Here is a 24670-nt window from a genome sequence, read left to right as displayed (position 1 = left end):
TATTTTATTTTGAAAGTATAAGATGAGGACAGAGTTTTCCGGCTGCTTGCCAACATTCAAAATATTAATTCTGAATTTAACAATGTCTAATGTAATGTGACTAAGGTGAGAAGATGCAAAGACAATCATTGGTTTTTCTATTTAGTGCTTTGAGTACACTAAGTTTAATACTGAAAAGTGTGTTACGTATTTTACTAATATTTATAGGATCCGTGTCCCACATTTTGAATAAATCTATGAAGTCTCCTAGATGGTCTTCGGTTGCTTTTATATGTGTTGGATTTACTATATTTCCTATTGCGATTATATTTATGAAGTTTGGCAATTTGAAACATATTATAAACACAAATATCTTTTAAATTATTTGTCATATATTTTTGATTAAATTTATTATTTAGACCGTATGGATATAGTGTTTTATATTGTAACATGCTAATTTCTTCTTGCAATAATCTTTCATTTGCGTTATTAATTATGTTAAGTATTGAAATGACAATATTACCAAAAGTATGTTTTTGGAAATGTCTGAATTCAATATCATGTTCCAGATTACCTGTTTTCTTACTGGATTTGTTATTATAAGTTTTAATATCGGAACGATGAAGGTTCATTTTAATATTTAGTTTATTGCTAGTTTGACCAATATATTTAACATTGCAAGTACAACAAGTTATCATATAAACGTTATTCATTTTACTTTTTAACTTTCTTTCCTTTTTTATCACTAATATATATATATATATATATATATATATATATAGGCAGTTCCCGCTTTACAAGTTCCCAGGTTTACGAGTTTTTTTTTTTTTTTCTAAAGTATCAACAAAATCGAATTTTGTTGATACTTGAGCATTGCAATTTTTGCAATTAATATGAACATTAATTGAAAAAAATGAATGTTAAACATTCATAAATACCACATTTGAAACCACGCTCGTACCTATACAATACAGTGTACTCCCGCTACGATATTAATCTGTTCCGGAGGTGCCATCGTATCGTGAAAATATCGTAATGCAAACCCAATAACACATTTGTTTTTTGGTAATTCATTCCAAGACCTCTTGGAATTTTTGCTATATAAGTAAGCTATTTATCTCTCTAAAAGCTCATTTTTGTAATGAAAAGTGTATTAGTTACCAATTCAAATCATTGAAATGCACTATACTTTATTGTTATCATATGTTCCCATTATAAGAATCAATTTTGAATGCCTTTGTGATATTTTTCTAAAACACATTTCTGGAGGTCACTACCATAAAACAATAAAACCAATTTGCACTTTCCAGTTTATTGGGCTTTTCTATTAGTGCAATCAATTATAAATGGGTAGTAAACTCCATCTTATTGCATATACAAAAATACCGATAGCTGGAATTGCGTGGGTTTATATGTTAATATGGTGAAATGTGTTTCCACTTCACTGAAATCTTCAATCATATAAAAAACAAATAAATTTTCAGTATTTTGTCTTCATTCCTTTATTCCAAGATCGGTTTTTACATCACTTTGTGCCTGAAGTAAAACAATATTGCGAAGATAAAAATATTCCATTTTGGGCGATTCTGATTTTAGATAATGCACCTAGCCACCCACCATTTCTGCAACATCACCACCCTACTATTAAAATAAATTTTTTGCCACCAAATGTGACACCACTTTTTCAGCCAATGGACCAGAGCATTATTTAAACATTTAAAGAGAATTATCTTCGGGAGACATTTGAAATGCTAATTAATGCAATGGATAAGGAGGGAGGTCCAACTGTTAAAGAATTTTGGAAAGAATTCCATATTTTAGATGCAATTAAAATAATAAAACGAACCTGGAACAAAATTACAGAGAAGAACTTGAAGAGTGTTTGGAATAAACTGTGTCCTCAATTTATTGATAATTTTGAAGGATTACAAGAACTAGCAGAGATTGTACAAAATGAAACATATGCTTACAGCTTGATGTTTCTTCAATTGATGTCACTGATCTGTTTCAAGCACTTAATGGAGAGCTTCCAAATGAAGACCTCTTTGAAATAGCAAAATGTGAAGAAGAAGAAGATTTAACAGCTGAAACTCCTGTTCATTCCTTCACTCTCAAGGGGCTAAACAAAGCTTTATAACACATAGAAAAAACAACTGAGATTTTCGAGTCAAAGATTCAAAAGATTCAAATTTGGAGTGTACTAGGAATGTTGCTACAGATTTAAAAAATGCTTAGGGATGCTATCGTGATATTTATAAAGAAAAGAGAAAACTATCTTAGAGACAAATGCCTCGATGCATTTCTGAAGACAACTCCTTGTGCCTCCAACAGACCAACGGGTGCCGAGACAACAATGAGTGATCAACGTGTGGATTTAGTCGATGATGATGATGAAGAATAAACATTCTTTAACATTTGTAACTATAAATAATTTCTTTATTATTATAATTTGCTTGATTTTACAAGCTACGTTTTTATTTCTTTGGATAAATCAATCGTTTTTTAAGCATCCACTAATTAGCTAACTAATTTCATTGTTGAGAACATAACCCCCTGATTTTAACATTACGTCTAAGGGGAAAAAATTCGTGCTTTACAAGCATGTGCTAAGAATGAATTAACTTGTAAAGTCAGGAACTACCTGTATATATATTTAAAGGCAGACATTTTGAGGATAACGGATAAATGGTGTCACTCAGATATAAGGGATGCAACATTTTAATATGGGGTGTAACAACACACACACAAAAAAGAGAGAAAGCAGGAGAGGAGTGGAGGTTGTGTTCTTAGTTAAAAGAGTACATATAAAGTCTAATGCTGTGCATCATGTTGATATGGGTGGCCAGTGGAAATTTTGCCAGCAGAAATTTTTGTCAGCTTCAGTGCCTGGATATCTAGGTATGGTAGGAGACCTGGTTGAGGGGTTTTAAGACTTTAAATGGATTGAGTAAGCTTAATGCTGATGGAATCCTTCCTCTTTCCCGCAATTCGAAGAAAGGAAAATAAATTAAAGAAGGATGGCTGCACGTTTGTGTGGGCATTTGCCTTCAAGTACGGGGTAGTTGATGGTTGGAACAAAGTTCAATTTGGTGTTGTTCAGATGGGTAGTTTAATAGATTCAAGGAGGAAGTAGACAAACTATCAGAAGGGATGGGCAGTTGATATAGAAGTGTATTTTTTTTTTTTTTTTTTGCTGATGCCATATAAGCTTGCTTTCTTGTATTGTTGATATTACTAATACTAATTTCAATATTCCCTCCAATATGCTATTCACTTTCAATCTGGATGATTAATTACTTCTTAATTAAAATAGTACAGCTGTAAATATTAGCATTAGTAGAGGCATTTGATGCAAGAAAGCAAGCTTATGCAGCATCAGCCAAAAAAATAAATAAATAAATAATAATAATAATAATAATAATAACAAATAAATAAATAAAAAAATAACCACTTCCACTTCACCCCTCTGTTCATTCGAAATACCTGTCCCGCTGAGCCTTAAACTTATTTAGGCTATCAACTTCCACGACAAGGGATCGAAGTCTATTCCACCAACCAACCACCCGCTGGCTAAAGGCAAATTTCCTCACGTCTATCCTACATCTGTCTTTTCTCAATTTGAATTTATGCCTTCTCAGGTGATTATTCTGAGCAAGAGGAAGAATCTCATCAGCATTGAGCATGCTCAAACCATTCAAGGCTTTATACACCTCTATCAGATCAGCTCGCTGGTGCCTAGTCTCCAGTCACTGTAATTTGCAAATCTTAAGCCTTTCTTCGTAAGAGCACCCTTTTGTTCCATTCACTAATCTTGTTGCCCTTCTCTGTACTCGTTCCAGCATCTCTGCATCCTTCTTGAAATGAGGCCTCCAGACCTGTATACAGTACTCCTGTATACAGTGTGGCCTGACCATTGCCTTATACAAGGGAATAATCAGCTCCTTATCCCTGCTAGAAAAATTCCTATATATCATCGACAATACACCATGAGCTACTCTTGCAGCCCGTCTGCACTGCTCAGAAGACTTCATATCTGCCTACACAACCACCCCCAGGTCCCTTTCATTCTCTACCACTTATGTCTTCACAGTTCTGTAATTGTGCAGAAAGTGCACTGTGCATCCATTTCTGTGTTAATAGTCACAAAGAATTTTGTTTTGGCTTTGATTTTTCACTCGCTTAAAGTAACTTAATTTTTCATGGACAAGAATGTTGTTGCTAGAAATATTATTTGTTCCCATATACTGTCAGGATAAAGAATAAAATTTTTCTATGCACTACTTTAAACTACTTCATATCTTTATCCTAAGAAACTAAACAATGCACACAAATTACACATATTTTGCGTGTTCGTGGGTGCCGATTTAATATAAAATGAAACCTAAAAATATGAGAATTTTAAAGTGCCATGAACATTTTCCGCCGTAAAAAATATGGGCATGGCTAAAATCATCTTGTCCGGTTGAAATAGCACTCAGTGGATGGGGAGAGGGGTGACAAAATCGCAAGTGTGAATGTTTCCCACTAATCCTTGTTCAGTATGTGTTATGCATTTGTCATGGGTTTCGCCATTTGCTTTTAATTGACGTGCTTACAAAAGTGAAAAATCTACCGTTTTGCAGTGTGTTAATGTAAACAGACTTTTCCAAGTGTGTTAAGGGTAAAAAGAAAGTGACTCTATTGTGGACAAGAACAAAGAAGTTCTTTTCTAACCCCTACAAAAAATATGGCTACGAATAACAAGGGAATTGTGAAAAATCAAAGAAGGTGATGACATTAGCAGATAAATTTGGGTTATTAGACAAAATTTCTAATGGTGAAAGTGTCTTGTCAGAGGCAAAACATTATAAAATCAATGAGTCAGTTGTTGTTGTTGTTTGGAACATTAGCAACTAAGGCCATATAGCTCGGTGCGGTGGTCATTCCCTGACCTTTCCGAATGCTCCGCATTTGGTAATGAGTCAGTGGTATGATCAATGAAGAAATTGGAAGAAAAAATCAGCAGTAGTGTCCGTGAAAATGCGCTAATTGCTTCAAAAATTTGCTCTGTAACTCTTGATGTAAAATTAGAAAAAATGGAAAAGGCTTTAAATCTGTGGATAGAAGACCGAATTCAAAATAAAATTCCGTTAAGTTCATTCATCATTCACGAATGATGAATGAACTTAAAGGCAAAACACTTTATCAATGCTTTAGTAAAACTGGAGATAGCAATGGTGAGATAAGTTTTTTAGCTAGCAAAGGCTGGTTTGAAAGATCTGTTTGAAATTTTTAATAAATATTACATTTAATATTAAATTGTTTCTTATTTTCACATTTCGATGCCTTATGCTTGTATTTCACTGTGTACTGTCTATGTTTGTCTATGTACATAGTCACATTATGTAGGTATATACACAGACAAAATTTTAGACTAGTTTTTCTTATATATTTCATACTTTGGAATGGAACCCTTTTATTACTATGGAAGCCATAACTCAGTATTCGCAGCATTTCTCAGGAACCTATCCCCCGCTATTTGCAGGGGTTTACTGTACTACTTTTAATCTTTTTTTTGCACTTTCCGGAGGTATTAAATAGCACATTGGGAGTGTTTTCAAATGCCAATTAGGTTAAACTGCCCCGTTCTAAGGGTGATAGGGTAATTAAGTCTAACAGTGATTACAAAGAATTGTTTTTAGTAAAAAATAAATTTGTATCTCAAACACTTCTCTAACAGAATGTGATTTTTCCCATAATTTTATTTATGAGTCAGAAAGATGGAAGGGGGGAGATCACTGTGAATAACCTAATATATCTATCTAAAAATACTTATATATAATCTAAGTAACTTATACCATTATAAGAGTTATATAAAATTATTTGTGGGGGGGGATCATTCACTTAATGTAACATATCTGCTTTTATCCTTATCCACTATTGTGTAAAAACTTTCAAAGATTTATAAGGGCAACATTAAGGAAATAAAAAAAATGAATAAAACAATTTCTATACTTACTATAACAACTTTCACACGGACGGCCACTTGCTGATGGACTCTCACCTGCACTTGTGCCATTCATAACTCCTGGCTTGTTGTTACTATAAATATGTTTAAAAAGATTGGAGTTTTATTTTTTAATTTATTAATAAAAATCTATATATATAATCTTTTCTAAAATAAGTAATAATGAAAGGTAAAATGCTGGAATGAAAAGGTAGTAAAAGTGTTCCAGATCAGATTAATGCCATAAAATTATTAATTAAACACAACATCAGTCTGTAAATTAATTACAACAGTATGTAGGAGAAGGATAAGAGTGTATAAAGTACAATAATCCCTAGCATTGTTGCTGTTACGGGTATTGCATCAGGCATAAATGTAAAATTTTCACTGATTGCAATAAAGCATTACAATAGAGCCCTAAAGCCAAAAGAATGAATGAGAGTGTATTAAGCATAAAAAAAACCATTCAAGGTTAGCCTTTAGACCAATAAAGAAGATGTAAGATATGAATTTAGCATAAGGATTTAGAATAAAGGTATTCAGAATAAAAGTATTCCCAGTGAGCCATGAGGCCAAAAGAAATGATAAAGGCTAAGATAGCCTGAGTTGATTTCATGCGTTATACATTATAAATAAACAAATTATTAATAGTAAAATATAAGTAAAATTACTAGTAAAATAAAATAAAGATGAGGCAAATTACTGATAACAGGATATATTGAATGATACATTGACGAGGCCATTCAATACATCTGACCAATAATTATCATGTCTATCTGTTTCTGTTTGTTATTTGCTAGTTTAGCTAGGTCCAAATGATCAAAAATTATATTAAATTATATTCAAATTTAGCAACAAACTGGCAGAATAACAGCTGTTATTCTGCCAATTTGAATAAAGAATGAATCCAAGAGTTGTTTTTTTTTTGGTGCATTTTTCCAGACAAAATTGTGTCGTAGCATTTTGTTATGTCTTTAACTATGCGCTTAATCACGAAGAGGGTGGTTTTCACAAAAATATTCAAATGCTTGGTCAATTTTCTCAAGGGCTTCCTTTCATTTTCAAATCCTTGTAACTGTGGGGACTCAGATAGCAGGGATAATATCGGATAATATCAGTAGAGCCTTAAGGCTCTACTGCAATGCTTTATTGTACAGTATTATACTTTAGATAGTATGAAACAGAGCTGTAATACTCAATATGTTCTACGTTGATAATAATATTAGTAAATTAATAAGAGGAGTTTACCTCAATATAGTACGTGGAACACTTCCGTATGATACCCTCCAGAAATTAAAACGGAAAAAACGAAAAAATCGACAACTTACCGGTACATTAAAGTAAAATATAAATAATTAAATAATTAACAATACAATAAATTACAATACAATACAATAAAACGTTAACCACATACCGTAAAAACGACTACATTACAGTAAACCCCCGCTATTCGCGGTATCTGTATTCGCGGTCGCCGATTTAATATAAAATGAAACCTAAAAAATGTGAATTTTAAAGCGCCGTGAATATTTTCCGCCATAAAAAAACATGGGCGTGGCTAAAATTATCTTTCCCGGTCAAAACAGCGCTCAGTGGGTGGGGGGATAGGGGTGACAAAATCGCGAGCGTGAAAGTTTCTCGCTAATCCTTGTTCAATATGTGTTATGCGCTTGTTATGGAAGGTTTCGTCGTTTGCTTTTAATTTATATGCTTATAAATTGAATAAATTTATCAATTTATAAATTGATATGCTTACAAAAGTGATAAATCTACCGTTTTGCGGTGAAAAACAGACTTTTTCGAGTGTGTTAACGGAAGAAAGTGACTTTGTTGTGGACAAGTTCTTTCTAACCCCTACAAAAATATCACTACGAATAACAAGAGAAATGTGAAAATATCAAAGAAGGTGATGACATTAGCGAATAAAATTGAGTTATTAGATAAAATTTCTAATTCCTCAGTGGCAAAACATTATAAAATCAATGAGTCAACGGTACGATCAATCAAGAAATCGGAAGAAAAAATCCGCCGTAGTGTCCGTGAAAACGCGCTAATTGCTTCAAAAATTTGCTCTGTAACTCGTGATGTTAAATTAGAAAAAATGGAAAAAGCTTTAAATCTGTGGATAGAAGACCGAACTCAAAATAAAATTCCGTTAAATTCACTCATCATTCGTGAAAACGCAAAACTCCTTATCAACGCTTTAGCGAAACTGGTGATAACACTGGCGGGATAGGTTTTGTAGCTAGCAAAGACGCTGGTTTGAAAGATTTGTTTGAAATTTCTAATAAATATTACATTTAATATTAAATTGTTTCTTATTTTCATTTCGATGCCATATGCTTGCATTTTACTATGTACTGTCTATGTACATAGTCATATTATGAAGGTACAGTACATATAATACATACATAGACAAAATTTTAGACTAATTTTTCTTATATATTTCATACTTTGGAACGGAACCCCTTTATTACTATGGGAGCCATAACTCAGTATTCGCGTTTTCGGTATTCGCGGCATTTCTCAGGAACGTAACCCCCGCGAATAGCGAGGGTTACCTGTACTATGGTTCAGTTGAAGGAATTGAAGTCCAGAACATACAATATTCCTGCATCTTTTGGTCAGGTAAAATTACACAAGCCTGGATTTCCGATTCGACCTATTGTTTCCTACAGGAACTCGGCATTTTCAGCCTTAGCCATCCATGTATATAACATTATAAAACCTTTTAGACAGGTTATACAATTTGGGATTAAGAATTACGATACATTATTTAATAATCTTAAAGACTGTAGACTCGGCAACAATGACAATTTATTCTCATTAGATGTTACCTCATTATATACGAATGTAAACGTTGAATACACATTAGATATTATTTGGGATATGTTAAATAAAAACTCGACACCGATTAATTATACGAAGCTGCCTATTAAGGAAATTTTTCACTTAATTAAACTATTAGTTGAGGCTAACTACATCACCTATCGAGACAAGGTGTACAAACAAATTTTTGGATTACCAATGGGTTTGAGCCTGAGTGGCTTAATGTCAGAGATCTATCTCTCAACGATTGAGCAGATACATCTGACACCTTTTCGTCCCCATATCACATACTATGGGAGGTATTTAGACGATGTTCTAGTTATTACCGATAGTAGTACTATCCAAGACATTTTACATTTGTTTAATAATATTCATTCTAGACTCAAATTTACATTGGAAAGGGAAGATGCGGATACTAAGTCATTAAACTTTCTAAATTTCACGCTTACCCGGGACTCGAACAAAATACAATTTTGCATCTATCGAAAACCCACAAACACCGGTATGCTTCTACATTATAATAGCTACCACCCGTTCACCTACAAAAGATCGATTATCTTTAATCGATTTCTAAATGCCTATAAATATTCAATGACGGATTCTGCTTTGGACTCAGAAATACAAATATTAACTAGCAGATTCTTGAACAGGGGTTATCCCATTAACACAATAAATCGAATTAGGGTACAAGCTAAGGATAGGATACAAAATACTACACCAATCAACAATGGTAATATCAAAAAATACTTTATTTCTGTCCCATATGTTGATGATGATTTTTTTTTTTTTTTTTTGATGTGGTAGTTGTTGGCGCATCGGCTTCTGTGGCCATATTGCACCTCTCAAGGTTTTTGCAGTACTTTGATCCAAGCCCGAGGCGGGAATCGAACCCGCGACCTTTGGGTTGCCGGGCAGGTACTTTACCCACTCGGCTAGCCCGGTCGGCACCCCATATGTTGAACAGTGGCACAAACAGCTTAACAGATTCTTTAAAGATACCGAATTTAAAATTATAGCTAGGCCTATACGGAAGTTACACACTATACTGAACAATCGCTCGGTTCTTTCCGCGTTCGCAACACAAATTAATGATCTAGTGTACAACATTTCTTGCGGTGATTGCAACTCGCCTTACCAAGGTTCGACGCGGTTTTCTCTTAATATTCGTGTAAATCAACACGAAGCCTCAGTTCGTGCTTCTCGTTCAGCAGCGTCAGAATTAGCCTTTCATGCCATTAACGAAAAACATACTTTTTTATTTAACGAGGCCAAAATACTTAACGTTCAACGTAATTATACGCGACTATTAATTGCAGAAACCGTTGAAATAAAATTACACGAGAATTCTGTTAATGTTCGGCGGCCATATTTGATCTCCGATGCGTGGACCTTTACGCGCATGCGCGAAGACATATAATCACTATTTAAGTTGCAGGTTTAGCCTGATTTGGTAATTTTCATTCCTGTGATCACGACAGTCGGTCGAAAAGCATTGTCAGCTTCAGGAAGGAAAATCGTTTTGAATATTTTCGTTAGATTCTTTTAATTGCGTTAATTTGAATTTTAATTGTTTTAAATTGATTTTGAATTGTGTTAAATTGATTTTGAATTGTGTTAAATTGATTATTTAATTATTTATATTTTACTTTAATTATTTATATTTTACTTTAGTGTACCGGTAAGTTGTCGATTTTTTCGTTTTTTCCGTTTTAATTTCTGGAGGGTATCATACGGAAGTGTTCCACGTACTATATTGAGGTAAACTCCTCTTATTAATTTACTAGTATTATACTTTATGCATGCTTATCCTCATCTTACATACTGCTGTAATTACATATATATACTAAAAAATATCACTAAAGTTTAACTATGCATAATTTAAATTTTTAGTAATTTCCATTACTTACTAATTAGGAATGTAGACTTGTTTCAGTTTACTTTCAGCTTCTACTGCTTTAACTCGTTTCTGTTGCACATATCTGTCTGTAGTTTTCCACATATAGTAATATTCAATGATATTCTTCAAACTTTTCCATGGAAGCTACATATAAAAATCAAAGTAAGATATATGATCAATACAAGATGCCTCAAACCAGAGTTGCAAGTAGTAATTTTGGAATCCAGCAGATATTACACCACAACTTATTTCAGTCTCTCTAAATTATGTTTCAGTGAACTTAAGTAAGTTGCTACACATTTCATTAGATAAACTATATATTGGTCATGTAGAATGATGGAAGGGGTCTTTCTAAAATTGTTCGCTTAGCATGATTTTCTTTTAATTTTTTGAATTCCACCTCCTCATCATTGTGTGACAAATTTTCATGCGACTGCTTTTGCTTCCACCTGTAATGGATCATAACATTTCATCTCACCCATACTTATTCTGACTCCCTTGTGATCCAGATAAACAACATTACTAAGTTTGCTGTGTAAGCAGCTACAGAAAATTTTTGATAACATATCAGAAATATGTATAATAATATTTTAAGAAAGTATATATATATATATTGAATTGGAATATCATTGGTTTGGCTGAAACAAGAAGAAGAAAGGAATCACTTATAGATTTATCAAGTGGAAATCTGCTGTACACCAATGGAAACAGTGAAAGGAGTGAAGGTGGAGTTGGGTTTCTGGTCCATAAAGATTTTAAAAACAACATTTTGGAATTCAAAAGTACATCACCAAGGGTGTCAAGACTAATACTCAAGATTTCTAAGAGGTACAAGCTAAAGATTATAATGATTTATGCACCAACATCGAGCCATGATGATGAAGAGGTTGAAGAAATGTACACCGAAACTGAGAGCCTTCTAGATGAGCAGAAAACCCACTACAACTATTATTATGGGGGACTTTAATGCTAATGTTGGAAAAAGACAAAACAGTGCAGAAAGGGGAACTATAGGAATTTTTGGAATTGGTGAAAGAAATGAAAGAGGTGAAAGACTTGTGGAATTTGCAGCGTCTCAAGGATTGTCAGTAATGAACACTTTTTTCAAGAAAAGGGTGAACAGAAAGTGGACAAGGGATTAACAAATGGATAAACAACTAATAAAATCGACTTCATCCTCAATAACAGAAGATATATTGTGAATGATGTTACTGTCCTGAATAAGGTAAATGTTGGAAGTGATCACAGAATGGTAAGATGTACACTTGATATATATGTAGGAAAGAAAAGGAAGAAACTGACTCAAGTAAATAATACAAAGGCCTTTGAGATAACAGAAGAGGAAAAAAAGCAGTATGTACTGGAACTTAAGAACAAGTCTGAGCTTCTGCAGACTGCTCAGGACCAAGATATCGACGAGGAATACATTCTGAAAGTGATAAAGCCCAAGAAACTTATAGGGAAAAAGAAATCCAAAGAAGAAAAAATTAGACAAGAAACACTTGTTATGATGAACCGAAAGCGAAAAATGAAGAGCAAGATAAACACTGACAAGGAAAAAATTGAGTATACTGAGTTATGCAAAGCCATTAGAAAGAAAGAGACTCAGAGAGGACATAAGAAGATTTAACACAAGAAAAGTAGAACAAGCATTAAGGGAAAAAAAAGGATTTAAATCAGCAGCCATGAGCAGTAATACAGAAAGACAAATGATACTGAAACTGAAGAATAGCGAAGGTGTACTTATAAATAGCAGAGAAGACATAATTCAAACAGCAGGAGACTACTATAGAGAATTATACAAGGAGCAAGGGAATGATGCCAGCAGTGGGGAAGATGGATTGCAAATTAGCAACACATACGACATATCCGATATTCTTCCTGATGAGGTAGAACATGCACTGAAGAAAATGAAGAATCAGAAAGAACCAGGGGAAGATGAAGTTACTGTAGAGTTGTTAAAATCGGGAGGAAGAGACATAACACAAAAACTGGCAAGGCTCTTCACAAAGTGCATTAGAAAAGGTGTGACGCCTAAGCAGTGGAATAATGCAATCATAGTTTTGCTGCATAAGAAAGAAGGTAAATCAGAAATTGTAAATGATAGACAAATTAGCTTGTTATCCCACATCTACAAGTTGTTCACAAGGGTCATTGGGAGAATTCACAAGGGAGAATCAACTGAAAAAGCAAGCTGGCTTTATGACAGGATTCTCAACTATCACCTTCACGTAATATCACAGCTAATGGAGACAGCAAATGAATATAAAACACCATTATGCCTGGCATTTGTGGATTATGAAAAGGCATTTGACTCCATACAGCATAAGGCAATGTTTCGGGCACTGGAAAGACAAGGCATAGATACCCCACATATTATGATTTTCAAGAAAATATATGAGAATGCTACCTCCTTTATTAAACTAGACAAAGACAGTAGCAAATTTAAAATCAAGAAAAGCGTTCGACAAGGAGGCACAATATCTCCGAAGCTGTTTACTGCTGCCCTTGAGGAAGCTTTCAAAAGATTAGACTGGTCGCAGAAAGGAATCAATGTGAACGGAGAGTACCTAATCCATTTACGATTTGCAGATGACATTGTGGCGATAAGCCACAATCCCAAAGAATTAGAGGAAAATCTTAATCAGTTATGCACAGTTAGTAAGGATTTTGGACTAAAGATGAATATGGCTAAAACAAAAGTAATGATGAACAAGTATGCTACAGAAAGGGAAATAATGATTGAAGGAGCAGTAATTGAAAATGTGGAGTCATATACTTATCTGGGACTAGTTATTAGCTGTAAAAATAATAAATGGCTGGAAGTTAAGAGAAGAATAAATTTTGGATTGTAGCATTCAGGAAATATAGTCACATACTGAAGAGAGCAATATCCCAGTTTGTCTGAAACGTAAAATAATGAACCAATGTATACTCCCCACCATGACTTATGGAAGCGAAACTTGGACACTCACCAAAAGAATGGAAGAGAAGCTGAGAACTACACAGCGAAGAATGGAACAAACCATATTGGGAATGAGACTGTTAGATAAGAAGAGAAACACATGGATTAGGCAGCAAACTCAAGTAAAGGACATTCTTATCAAAACTAAAGAACTAAAATGGTCTTGGGCAGGACACATAGCTCGAAGACATGATGACAGATGGACTAAGAAAATAACAGAATGGTATCCAAGAGGAGCTAGAAGAAAGCCTGGAAGACAAAGGCAGAGATGGATAGATGAAATTCATGAGTTTGTGGGTAGTAAATGGGTGGCCAGTGCTCAAAACAGAAGGAACTGGAAAGTTGCTGGAGAGGCCTTCATCCTGCAGTGGATTGAAAATGGCTGATGATGATGATTTATATAAAAATAAGTAAATAAAATTTTAATATTTAACTAGCAATTCAAAAAGATATTTAAAAAAAAAAAAAAAAAAAAAACAGATGCTGCCAGCTGGTATTGAAACCAATGATGAAATACATACAGTCATGCTGGATGTATTTCATCATTGGTTTCCAGTCAGCAACCACATATAAAAATTTTTACATTTCAGCTGTATTTTTTAAAATATCTTTAATTACTCAGTTCTTATCTGACTTTTAAGTAATAGTTTACTTTCTGATGTTAACCCCTTTCAAGTGAGTGGTCTCCCATTTGATCAGATGATGAATGTAGCTGCCAGATAGAAATGTTTACTGCAAAAACAACAACAGATACATTGTGTAGACTGCAGTATGACCCTTGACAGCTACAATGCCTGAAACTAAACTAATACAATATATCCGAAGTGGATGCCAGATGTCAATATATAGCCTAAGTGGATGTCAGATGAACTAATGAGACATATGGCAGAGAAGAAAAATCCATGGGATACATACAAATTAACACGTGACACAGAAGCCTATAATAGATACAAGTCGATCTGTAACCAAGTTACAAAGGAGGTTAGGCAGGCGAAGGCAGATTACGAGAAATCTTTGGCAAGGGATGCAAAGAAAAACAGCAAAGAGTTCTTTACTTATGTAAACTCTAGAAGGAAGGGGATGAATCAGATTGGTCCACTTGATATTGATGGGTCAACTGTTGATGATCCTGCTCAGGTAGCTAACAAACTAAATGAATATTTTGCATCGACATTCACACATGAGGAGTTATTCAGCAAGGGGAATGCCAAAGGTGTATTCAACTCTGACAGTAAGCTAGAGAATCTTGTAATAACTGAGAGTAGAGTGGAGGAGAAATTGTTGAAGATAAACACAAGAAAGGCACCTGGGGTGGATGGGACCTATCCAGTTATATTAAAGGAGGCAGCAAAGGAAGTAAGCAAACCCTTAGCTATAATTATGAGAGTTTCCTTGGACTCAGGGGAAGTACCCATGGACTGGAGATGCACAAATGTGACCCCAATTCACAAAGAAGGATCAAAGGGCGACACAAGTAATTATAGATCTGTTAGTTTAACTTCTGTTCCCGGAAAATTAATGGAGGCACTGGTTAAAGGAGCACTGCAGGATCATCTAGACATGACTTCAGTTATAGCTCAGACACAGCGTGGTTTTGTTAAGGGGAAGTCTTGCCTGATCAATTTGATTGGATACTATTATGCAGTCACAAAAGAACTGGATGCAGGGAATAGCTTTGATATTATATACTTGGATCTTAGAAAGGCTTTTGATACTGTTGCACATGGAAGACTGCTACACAAATTGGAGCAGTGTGACATTGGAGGCAAATTGCTGCTATGGATAAAGGGGTGGTTGAGGGGGAGAAGACAGAGAGTGGTAATCAATGGACACTGCTCATCGTGGACTAATGTTATTAGTGGAGTCCCTCAGGGCTCAGTGTCGGGTCCATTATTGTTTTCTGTATTTATAAATGATATTGATGATGGTACATCAAGCTTAATGTCCAAGTTTGCAAATGATACGAAGGTTGGCAGGGTTGTCAAGGACACTACTTACACTATGCTACTGCAACAGGATCTGGAAAGGCTGAGCAGATGGGCTGAGAGGTGGCAAATGAACTTTAACATTGACAAATGTAAAGTACTACATATGGGAAACAGCAACCCCCAGAGCAACGTATCAACTCTGTGGTACTACACTGACAGTGGTAGAGAATGAAAGGGACCTGGGGGTGGTTGTGCAGGCAGATATGAAGTTTTCTGAGCAGTGCAGACGGGCTGCAAGAGTAGCTCATGGTGTATTGTCGATGATATATAGGAATTTTTCTAGCAGGGGTAAAGAGGTGATTATTCCCTTGTATAAGGCAATGGTCAGGCCACACCTAGAGTACTATATACAGGTCTAGAGGCCTCATTTCAAGAAGGATGTAGAGATGCTGGAACGAGTACAGAGAAGGGCAACAAGATTAGTGAATTGAACAAAGGGGTGCTCTTACGAAGAAAGGCTTAAGTTTTGCAAATTACAGTGTCTGGAGACTAGGCACCAGCAAGGTGATCTGATAGTGGTGTATAAAGCCTTGAATGGTTTGAACATGCTCAATGCTGATGGAATTCTTCCTCTTGCTCAGAATAATCACCTGAGAGGCATAAATTCAAATTGAGGAAAGACAGATGTAGGATAGACGTGAGGAAATTTGCTTTTAGCCAGCGGGTGGTTGGTTGGTGGAACAGACTTCCATCCCTTTTCGTGGAGGTTGATAGCCTGAATAAGTTTAAGGCTCAGCTGGACAGGTATTTCGAACGAACAGAGGGGTGAAGTGGAAGTGGTTATTTTTTATTTATTTATTTATTTTTTTTTTTTGGCTGATGCTGCATAAGCTTGCTTTCTTGCATCAAATGCCTCTACTAATGCTAATGCTATCTAGTGTTTTTGATAAAGAAGCAGCATGCTGTTTATGCTGTAATTCACATGACCACATGAAAACTTTGCTGCACATCCCCAAAATAACATACTTCCCAATTTGAATCAAACTCTAGGATTGATATACTATTCAGAAACGAATGTCATCAAATTTGGAAAGCATGTTGTATGTTTTTCTTTTTTAATGTGTGGCCAGAAATGAATTCACTAATTTCACTTGATATACATTACATTTTTTTTTCAATTCCAGACTTGAAATTTAGGATAGCAATGACCTCAAAAAAGTTTGCTTCCATAATGGTAATGTTGCTTCACTGCTGTCAGAACATCACTATATTTCTAAAGTAGCTAAAGATCTGTGCAATTTTTGTATCAGTAGAACCAGTGCTTTTGTTGGGAGGGTACACAATGGTATGGTGTACTGGCACCTTTACTAACAGTGACATTTGGATGCAATGCACTTCGAAATTTGTAATATTCCTTAAATTTTTTTACGGAATATTATAAATTATTAATAATATATACATTACCTACTATACAAATAAGTTTAAAATTATTTAACTAAATTTGCATTTTTCACTGCCTATTGTTAAGATATTTTCTATATAAAACTGTATAACCATTTTTATAATTCTAAATTACTCAGTCAGACCTCTGTTTAACGAAGTCTTTTATAGTGAATTATTTTGAATTCCCCTTGGAAGATACATTTAAAATTCTTTCCGTTGAGCGAAGAAAATTTTCATATAGCGAAAGGATTAGGAGAGAATTAACTCGGTATGAATTGTTCGCATTTCTGGCCTTCAAGCAATTTAGGCAATTAGAGCTGCTGCGCAAATTAAGAGGGGAAAGGGATTACCATTCTACAACTTAGTTGTACCTGGTAAACCTATCCGACCACCTGTCCCACATACGGTGAAGTCGCACTGGTCAACAGTGATCAGATCAAAGGATACGGTCCACTTTCTACTGCGGTGGTATCCAAATTTTTCCCGTACAGGGGCCATATTCAAAAAAAATTCAAAGTTAGATTTCTTTAATGTGTTTCATTTTCCATATCTTGTTGCTTGTAAAAATAAAATTGAAAATATTCGAAAATTTTATTAAGTACAATACATAATTACATTTACTGAACAAAACCTTTAATGAGAATTTTTTTGATAATTAACAAAATTTAAAATGCTGTTTTAGTTCAATTTCTGGACAGGCCGTAGGTTGGACACCGCTGTGAATCAAGTGTAAGTGGCCCGTTCGAGAATTAGGAGAGAGTGATTTTCTTTTACCCCGACAAATAATAATCATCTGTTGTTTCACGGAAGTGCGTTATCCACAATTTTTCGTTAATTTTTCCTATCTCTGTTTACATACATGGTCACAGTACCTGAATATCTGAATGACACTGACATTTCAGACAGTTTCAAAAAAAAAAAAAAAAGAAAGAAAAATATCAAATTTAAGAACTAGTGACAATACCGATGACGAGAGAAGGAAAACGAGGACAACGAAGGCATTAAACCTTCTAAACATGAATTGTTAGCATTTGGTGAAAATAAGGTTTTCACCACATGAAAATTCAATTAGAAAATTACAGTTAAATGAAAGAGATACAATTTGTGGATTTTGGGAATACCTAATTCAAAATATAGTTTCAGAAGAATTGAAGCATTTGATGGACGCTCTGAGTACAATGCCAATTTCATCAAGTGAATGTGAACAAGGATTTTCACAAATGAATCTGATCGCCAGCCCAACCAGAGCTTCACTGATGACAAAAACAGTTTCTTCACTACTGTTTCTTAAAATTGCAGGCCCACCGCTGACCCGCTTCAATCCAGCAAAATATGTCGATTCATGGCTGCTTCGGAAACGTCATTCAGCAAGAGACACACAGAGGAAGAAAAGAAGTCGGAATAAGGTGTTGGATGAAAACTTAATAAAATTTGGAATATTCTACAAAAACTTTATTATGACATTATTTTTACTTGTTATTTTTTTTTACTTATTATTTTTAGAATCCGTAGTCTAACGAAGGACCCCTATAATGTCACTCGGTCATCTATCTGTCACAGCATTGTATCTCTGGAACCACTCAACCTATTGACTTGAAATTTTGCACGGGTTTGTACATCATGTGGGTCAACATAACGCCATATCGATTGTTGTTGACAAAAATTTGTCTAAGAAATGGGGGGGGGGGGGACAAAAATGTTGTTGACAACCTATAGCTTATTAAACACCGTTGGAAAGGGCTCAACTAGTAGGTTTAAAATATAATTTTAAAATATTATTAAAATTTAAAATGGCAGCGCCAGACCGGAAAATTTGAGTAATTTTCATGTCCCCCCTCTATTTCCGTCGCTAATGGAGCTAAAAATTTAAAAATCACATTAGCTATGCATTATTCAATGCTTATCAAGGGAAACTATTTAGATTGAAATGTATCATTTACTTTTTGTGTTAATATGAAAAAACCAATTTTTTATTGCACTTCGATTCTTTGTACTAAGAAACTCTCCTTTTGGTGACAAAAATATTGCTAAATAGTTAGTTAATAATTCTATAAAGGTCATTTATAAATTTTTCGATGAGAAGTACTTTTTTGCAATTTTCAAAGCTGGAGTTGTCCCAACAAGGAGGTACTCAGAGAGCCAGTGTTGAGGTGGTGGTGGGGAGGCGCCTGCACAGAGTCTTGCACGGCCCTCAACTGCCAGTCGCTTCTCTCCCAAGACTTTAATCGCTTCTCCAGGAAGAAGGTGGAGTTGCTTCTCCCACCCTTGTCATTCATAATAACTGGAAAGACTCAAATAGAAAACGTTTTTGTTAGTTCCTCAATTTTAGACCAAGCTGGGGTACCAGAAACTTTTTCATTTAACATAAAGCTCTCTATTTGAGATACTACACTAACGACCATTCGTGACTATGGACCCTTCATTCTGAGTGCCGGGCACTAAGTAGTTGACCGATTTATTTACTTATTTTTTTATACACTTGAATAATAAATTTATGCTTAATAAACTGTGTTAATATACTAAATTTGTTGTTCTTACTCCAAAAACATTACTACTAAAGTAACAATATCAGGAAAAAAAATTTTTAGAGTACTTTTCATATGCTTTTAATTTAAAATTTTTCCTGATAGCAAAGAATGAGTACCAGCACCTATTTTTTTACAAAAAAAGCACTGAGTATAACCATACAGTTTCAAAAATTCAGCAAGGATTGTTACATTATTGCCAGATTTATGAGATTCTCCTGTATAAATTTTGGAAAGAAAACAAGCATGCAATTATCAGCTCACAAGCAGCACACAACTTATGTCTCTTGAGATGCAGCTGAGGAGAAATGGAAGGAGGCTGGAAATATTCTTACTTCAAAACAATATTCTGATTAACAGGAACTAGTATAAAAAAATAAGTGGCAAAATTTATCTAAAGAAAAGTCTTTATCTATTAAGAAAAGTTGGGCAGATGGGCTGAGAGGTTGCAACTGCAGTTTAACATTGACAAATGCAAAGTACTGATTATGGATAGCGGTAACCCCAGAGTAACATACGAACTTTGTGGTACTACACTCAGCGTAATGGATAATGAAAAAGACCTGGGGATAATTGTGCAGTCAGATATGAAGTTTTCAGAGTAGTGCAGACAGGCTGTCAGAGCCTCATGGGGTCTTGTCAATGATATCTAGCAGGGGTGGCCAACTTAATTGTTGATACGATCGACTTTCTTTCTTCTAAATGTGCCACTATCTACCATCTCAAGAAGTTCGTTGCACATGGTTAAAAAGATTAATCAACACATATTGAAAAATGTTATTTATAAATTTTAAAATTAAATACTGTATGCTACAATTCAGAATTCTTATTTTAAATTTATACGTATTTAAATTTTTAATTTATGTGAAGTTTGTTTCTTAATGTCATCCAGGGCTCACATCTGGTAAGTATTTACTTGGCACACCCAGGATCCTGAGCTGGATATCATCATTCTTCTCTTTTTTGGTGATTCCCTTCTACTTCTCTCTCTCTCTTAGGGTAAATCAGATTTTTTTTTTTTTTTTTTTTTTTTTAGCTGGTGCAGCATAAACCTTAGGCTTCCTTGCACCATATATCAACCCCGGGAGCTCACATCTGGTATGGGCTTGGCACACCCAGGGTCCTGAGCTGGATATCATCATTCTTCCCTTTCTTGGTGATTCCCTTCTACTTTTGACTCTCTCTCTCTCTCTCTCTCTCTCTCTCTCTCTCTCAGGGTAACTCGGAATTTTTTTTTTTTTTTTACTGGTGCAGCATAAGCCTCAGGCTTCCTTGCACCATATGGCTATTAATAATAATAAGGCCAACCTTAAAGAATCTTCTGTATGCAAGTCTGTAAGAGTACAGCGATTCTTCATCTTTGTTTGTTTCAAATACGAAAAGGCCTATTCACATAGATATGTAGAACCAAAAAGGAAATTTTAAAGTTCACTGCATTTTTTTACATTTGGGTAATTTTCTTTGCAAACATATTTCCAAAAGTCTCTTTCTGATGACCTGGCTCTTAGGAAGATATCGTTTCACAATGTAATCATTTCATTTTCAAGTAATATTTTCTCCATGTGAAAAATCCCAGCGATTTTTTCTGCAAATTGTTTTGTATCTAAGTTGACCTCAAATGGACAAGAAATATATTGAACAATGTCTTCACTTGTTTTAAAATCACTGAATCTGGTTTCAAAATCATCCACAACTTTCTCAATTTCAGAAACATATTTCTCACTATTAAATTCAAAAACAGATATTTTTGCACATGATCGAAATTGAAGTTCTTGCTATGCCTCAAAGGCATAGCAAGGTTATAGGCACTACATGCCATAAAAAACTTTGCTATGTACAACATACACGGTGTCCAGGCTAGAGGTATCCAAAAATAACGGCTTATAATGCGAGAACGACTCATTATATTTTCTCAAACAAAACTGCAGTCGATAGGAAATCTCTCAAAAATTTGTTTCGTCACACTGTCAAGGCCACTAGTGCAGGCGCATCACTAGTAGTCGCGCATGTGAAAAAACGTCATAAGAACGGCTATTGCCTGAGTCCCTCAGTCAAGATGTGCATGCCACAGTGGAAGTTGCAGTGCAAGCATTGGTTAGCTGAATTTCAATCAGTTACATGTGTTGGGCAGCGTGCACGAAGGGAATGGAATGTGGACCTCCCACATCCAAATTCCAAATCCATTCTTCAGTGGGATAAGACTCTAAAAGAGATGGGAAGTTTGGTTTCACAAACTGGGAAACACCCAAAAAAGCGTGTGACCGATGAGACTGTGGATCGGGTGCGTGAGTCATTCTCTAAGAGCCCACATAAGTCAATTAGGCTGGCTAGTAATGAACAGCAGATTCCTCATTCAATAGTTCACGACATTGTTTACAAAGTCTCCATTTGTGTGCATACAAACTTCAACTTCTTCAAAAGTCAATGTCTGCTTAGGAGTGTGCAAAAATGGCATCATCAGTCCATTTTTTTTTTTTTTTTTCATAGAGCCCATAGTGACGGGACACACCTTGACATGCTGCAGATCTTTGCTGTTCTACAGATTCCTCCAGCTTTCAAGTTTCGGCAAGATGGTGCTCCACCACACTTTTCCTGGATGTTGGATTGGAAGAGGAGGCCCAACTGCCTAGATCCTCGGATATGACTCCACTGGAGTTTTTTGCATGGAGCTTTATTAAAGACTGTGTGTACCAGAGAAAAATCCGGGATTTGGACGATTTGAAACAGCATATTGTTGAAGCAGTTGCTCTAATAAAGCTTCAGATGCTGGAAAACACTTGGAAAGAGCTCAAGTATCATTTTGACATCTGTCAAGCTACAAAAGGTGCCCTTATTGAACTTTACTAACCTTCATAAAAACTTGGTGAGTTAGTCTGTATAATAACAAAAAAATTATTTTAATACACCTTATAGATGCTGAGATATATGTGTGTATTTTTGGATACCTCTAGCCTGGACACTCTGTATTTGCAATTCCCCCTTACATAAAATTATCCAAATACAAAAATAAAATAATTGTAATTATTATTATTGTCTTATTCAGAAATGAATTATTACTAAATAAAGAAACATTACTCTTTTATTCATTTTACAAACATAAAACAATGTCCCACACAATTGCCTTTAGACTCTGTAACTATTTTATTTTATTTTTTATTTTATTTATTTTTTTTTTGTTAGTTGTTGGCGCATCGGCTTCTGTGGCCATAATGCACCTCCCAAAGTTTTTGCATTTTACTCTGATCCAAGTCTGAGGCGGGAGTTGAACCCGTGACCTTTGGGTTGCCAGGCAGGCACTTTACTCAGCTGGCTAGCCCAGTCGGCCCTGTAACTATAAATAGTTACAGTCTAAAGGCAAGTAAAAACTTCTACTAGAAACATACACATAATTCCAAGCTTTTTAGTGTCAGCACCAGTCAGGTTCCCACACCAGCATTACAATGAGTTAAAAACAGAACAAACATGGTGGCACATGACCTGACAGGTTCTCTCATGCCTAACTCTAAAAAAAAATTATAATAATCATTTCACGTAAAAACTTGTTTATATTTTGGAAGGTCGAATTTATATTTTGATTTATATTTTGAGGTATAGAATTACAGATAAAAATCTGTAATTCTATACCTCAAAAATTACAGATTTTTATCTTAGACCAGCAATTAATATGGACTCATTACTTTCAAGAGGAACTTTGCAGGTCCGGCGCAGACAGAGGTTAAAAAGTATGTGCAAATAATTCTGGAAGGAATTCTAGGGTCAGAAGACACTTCAGAATTATGGCACAGAATGCAATTCTGATAACTGCCAGCATCAACCTCACTTTGCATCTGATTCTTGATTATAGCCTCGAAAATTATAATACAGTAAGTCCGGACATACGTAAAAGATACGTTCCAGGACTTCTTATGTAAGTCGAGTTTTATGTAACTTGGGAATGACTAATAAAATATTGCTACTATATCTTGTAATATGCCAAAATTACAAAAACCACATAATATCCTGAGAAGAAAGAAGAAATATATAGTAATATATTTTTTTATATATTAGTTTTAAATATATAGAAAAATTGTTATATTTTTAATTAGTTCAATTAAAAACTTTATCTGGGGGACAGCGGTGAAGCAGCCGGAGTAGCACATAAAAGAAAACACACATGTTATTGTACTGTAAAAACTGGTATATATTTCGTAGCTTTGGTTATTACAGTTGACTTCATTGGTGCCGATCCCTTCATCACTTCTTGTATTCCATCTTTGTTCTTTATTATTGTGTTGACACTGACAAATCTAAATTCCGCGCGATACTTGTTAGTGTTTGACCATTTTCATACATCCTTATTATTTTAATTTTCTGATCCAAATCAATCGCTTTCCTTTTCTTGTTAGATAAACTAGTACCACTGTCACTTATTCCCTTAGTCGGCACCATGATAATGGTCAAAATGAAATTTCTGTAAAAGACTTCATATGGTTAAGGTGGAAACACACTATTATCGCCTCATGCGAGCTCTCATTTTACTAAAGCATGTTTCTAGAGATCACTACCATAAAACAACAAAGAGAATTTGCAGTTTCTGGCTTACTGGGCTTTTCTGTTAGTGAAACCCATGATAAATGGGTAGTAAACTTCATACTTGTGATAATACCAATAGCTGGAATTCTGTGTGTTTTTACATTATCATGATGAAATGTGAGTCCCCTTCACTGAAGATTTCAGTGAAGGGTACACAAATTTTCAGAATCTTCTCTTCTCTTCTCTTCATTCCTATATTTTGAGCTTGTTACTCTGTATCTCACTAATGCAATTTGTGCGTTCTGCCATGTTCGTCATTATTAATTGCTTTTTTTTCCCTTTTTTTTTTTTTTTACTGTTTTAAATTTTACAATTCTAATAAAAAAAAAAATTTGAGTGAAAAAAATTTACGTGTCTAAAGTTACGTAACTCAGGCTTACGTAAGTCGGGGACTTACTGTATATCATTCGCCTCGGGAAATAAGAAAAATAAAGTCATACAAAACAAGCGTCCAACTTTGAAGAGTTATAGAGCCATACTTGAATTTTAACAAATAGCTACCCAGAGTTTTGAGTGAAAAATAATAATAATAATAATAAAAAAAAA

At 34.7% G+C, this 24670-nt stretch overlaps 1 protein-coding gene across 1 annotated transcript in view; it reads right to left on the bottom strand.

Moving 5' to 3' along the window:
* The window catches only part of LOC150077092 (metastasis-associated protein MTA3-like), a 512540-nt gene that overhangs the window by 291163 nt on the left and 196707 nt on the right, over positions 1 to 24670 (bottom strand). Inside the window, exons 9-10 of the mRNA XM_090386731.1 lie at positions 10702 to 10835; positions 5978 to 6060 (exon numbers count right to left, since the gene is read on the bottom strand). Of these exons, the coding sequence (XP_090242857.1) occupies positions 5978 to 6060; positions 10702 to 10835 (217 nt within the window). The remainder of the gene's footprint in view (positions 1 to 5977; positions 6061 to 10701; positions 10836 to 24670) is intronic.

Source organism: Mastigoproctus giganteus, chromosome 12 (assembly GCF_048544385.1).
Source record: "Mastigoproctus giganteus isolate SK-2022 chromosome 12, ASM4854438v1, whole genome shotgun sequence".
Lineage (NCBI taxonomy): Eukaryota > Metazoa > Arthropoda > Arachnida > Uropygi > Thelyphonidae > Mastigoproctus > Mastigoproctus giganteus.
The sequence above is the reverse complement of the archived record's forward strand: the minus strand, read 5'-3'. Positions and strand labels throughout refer to the sequence as shown.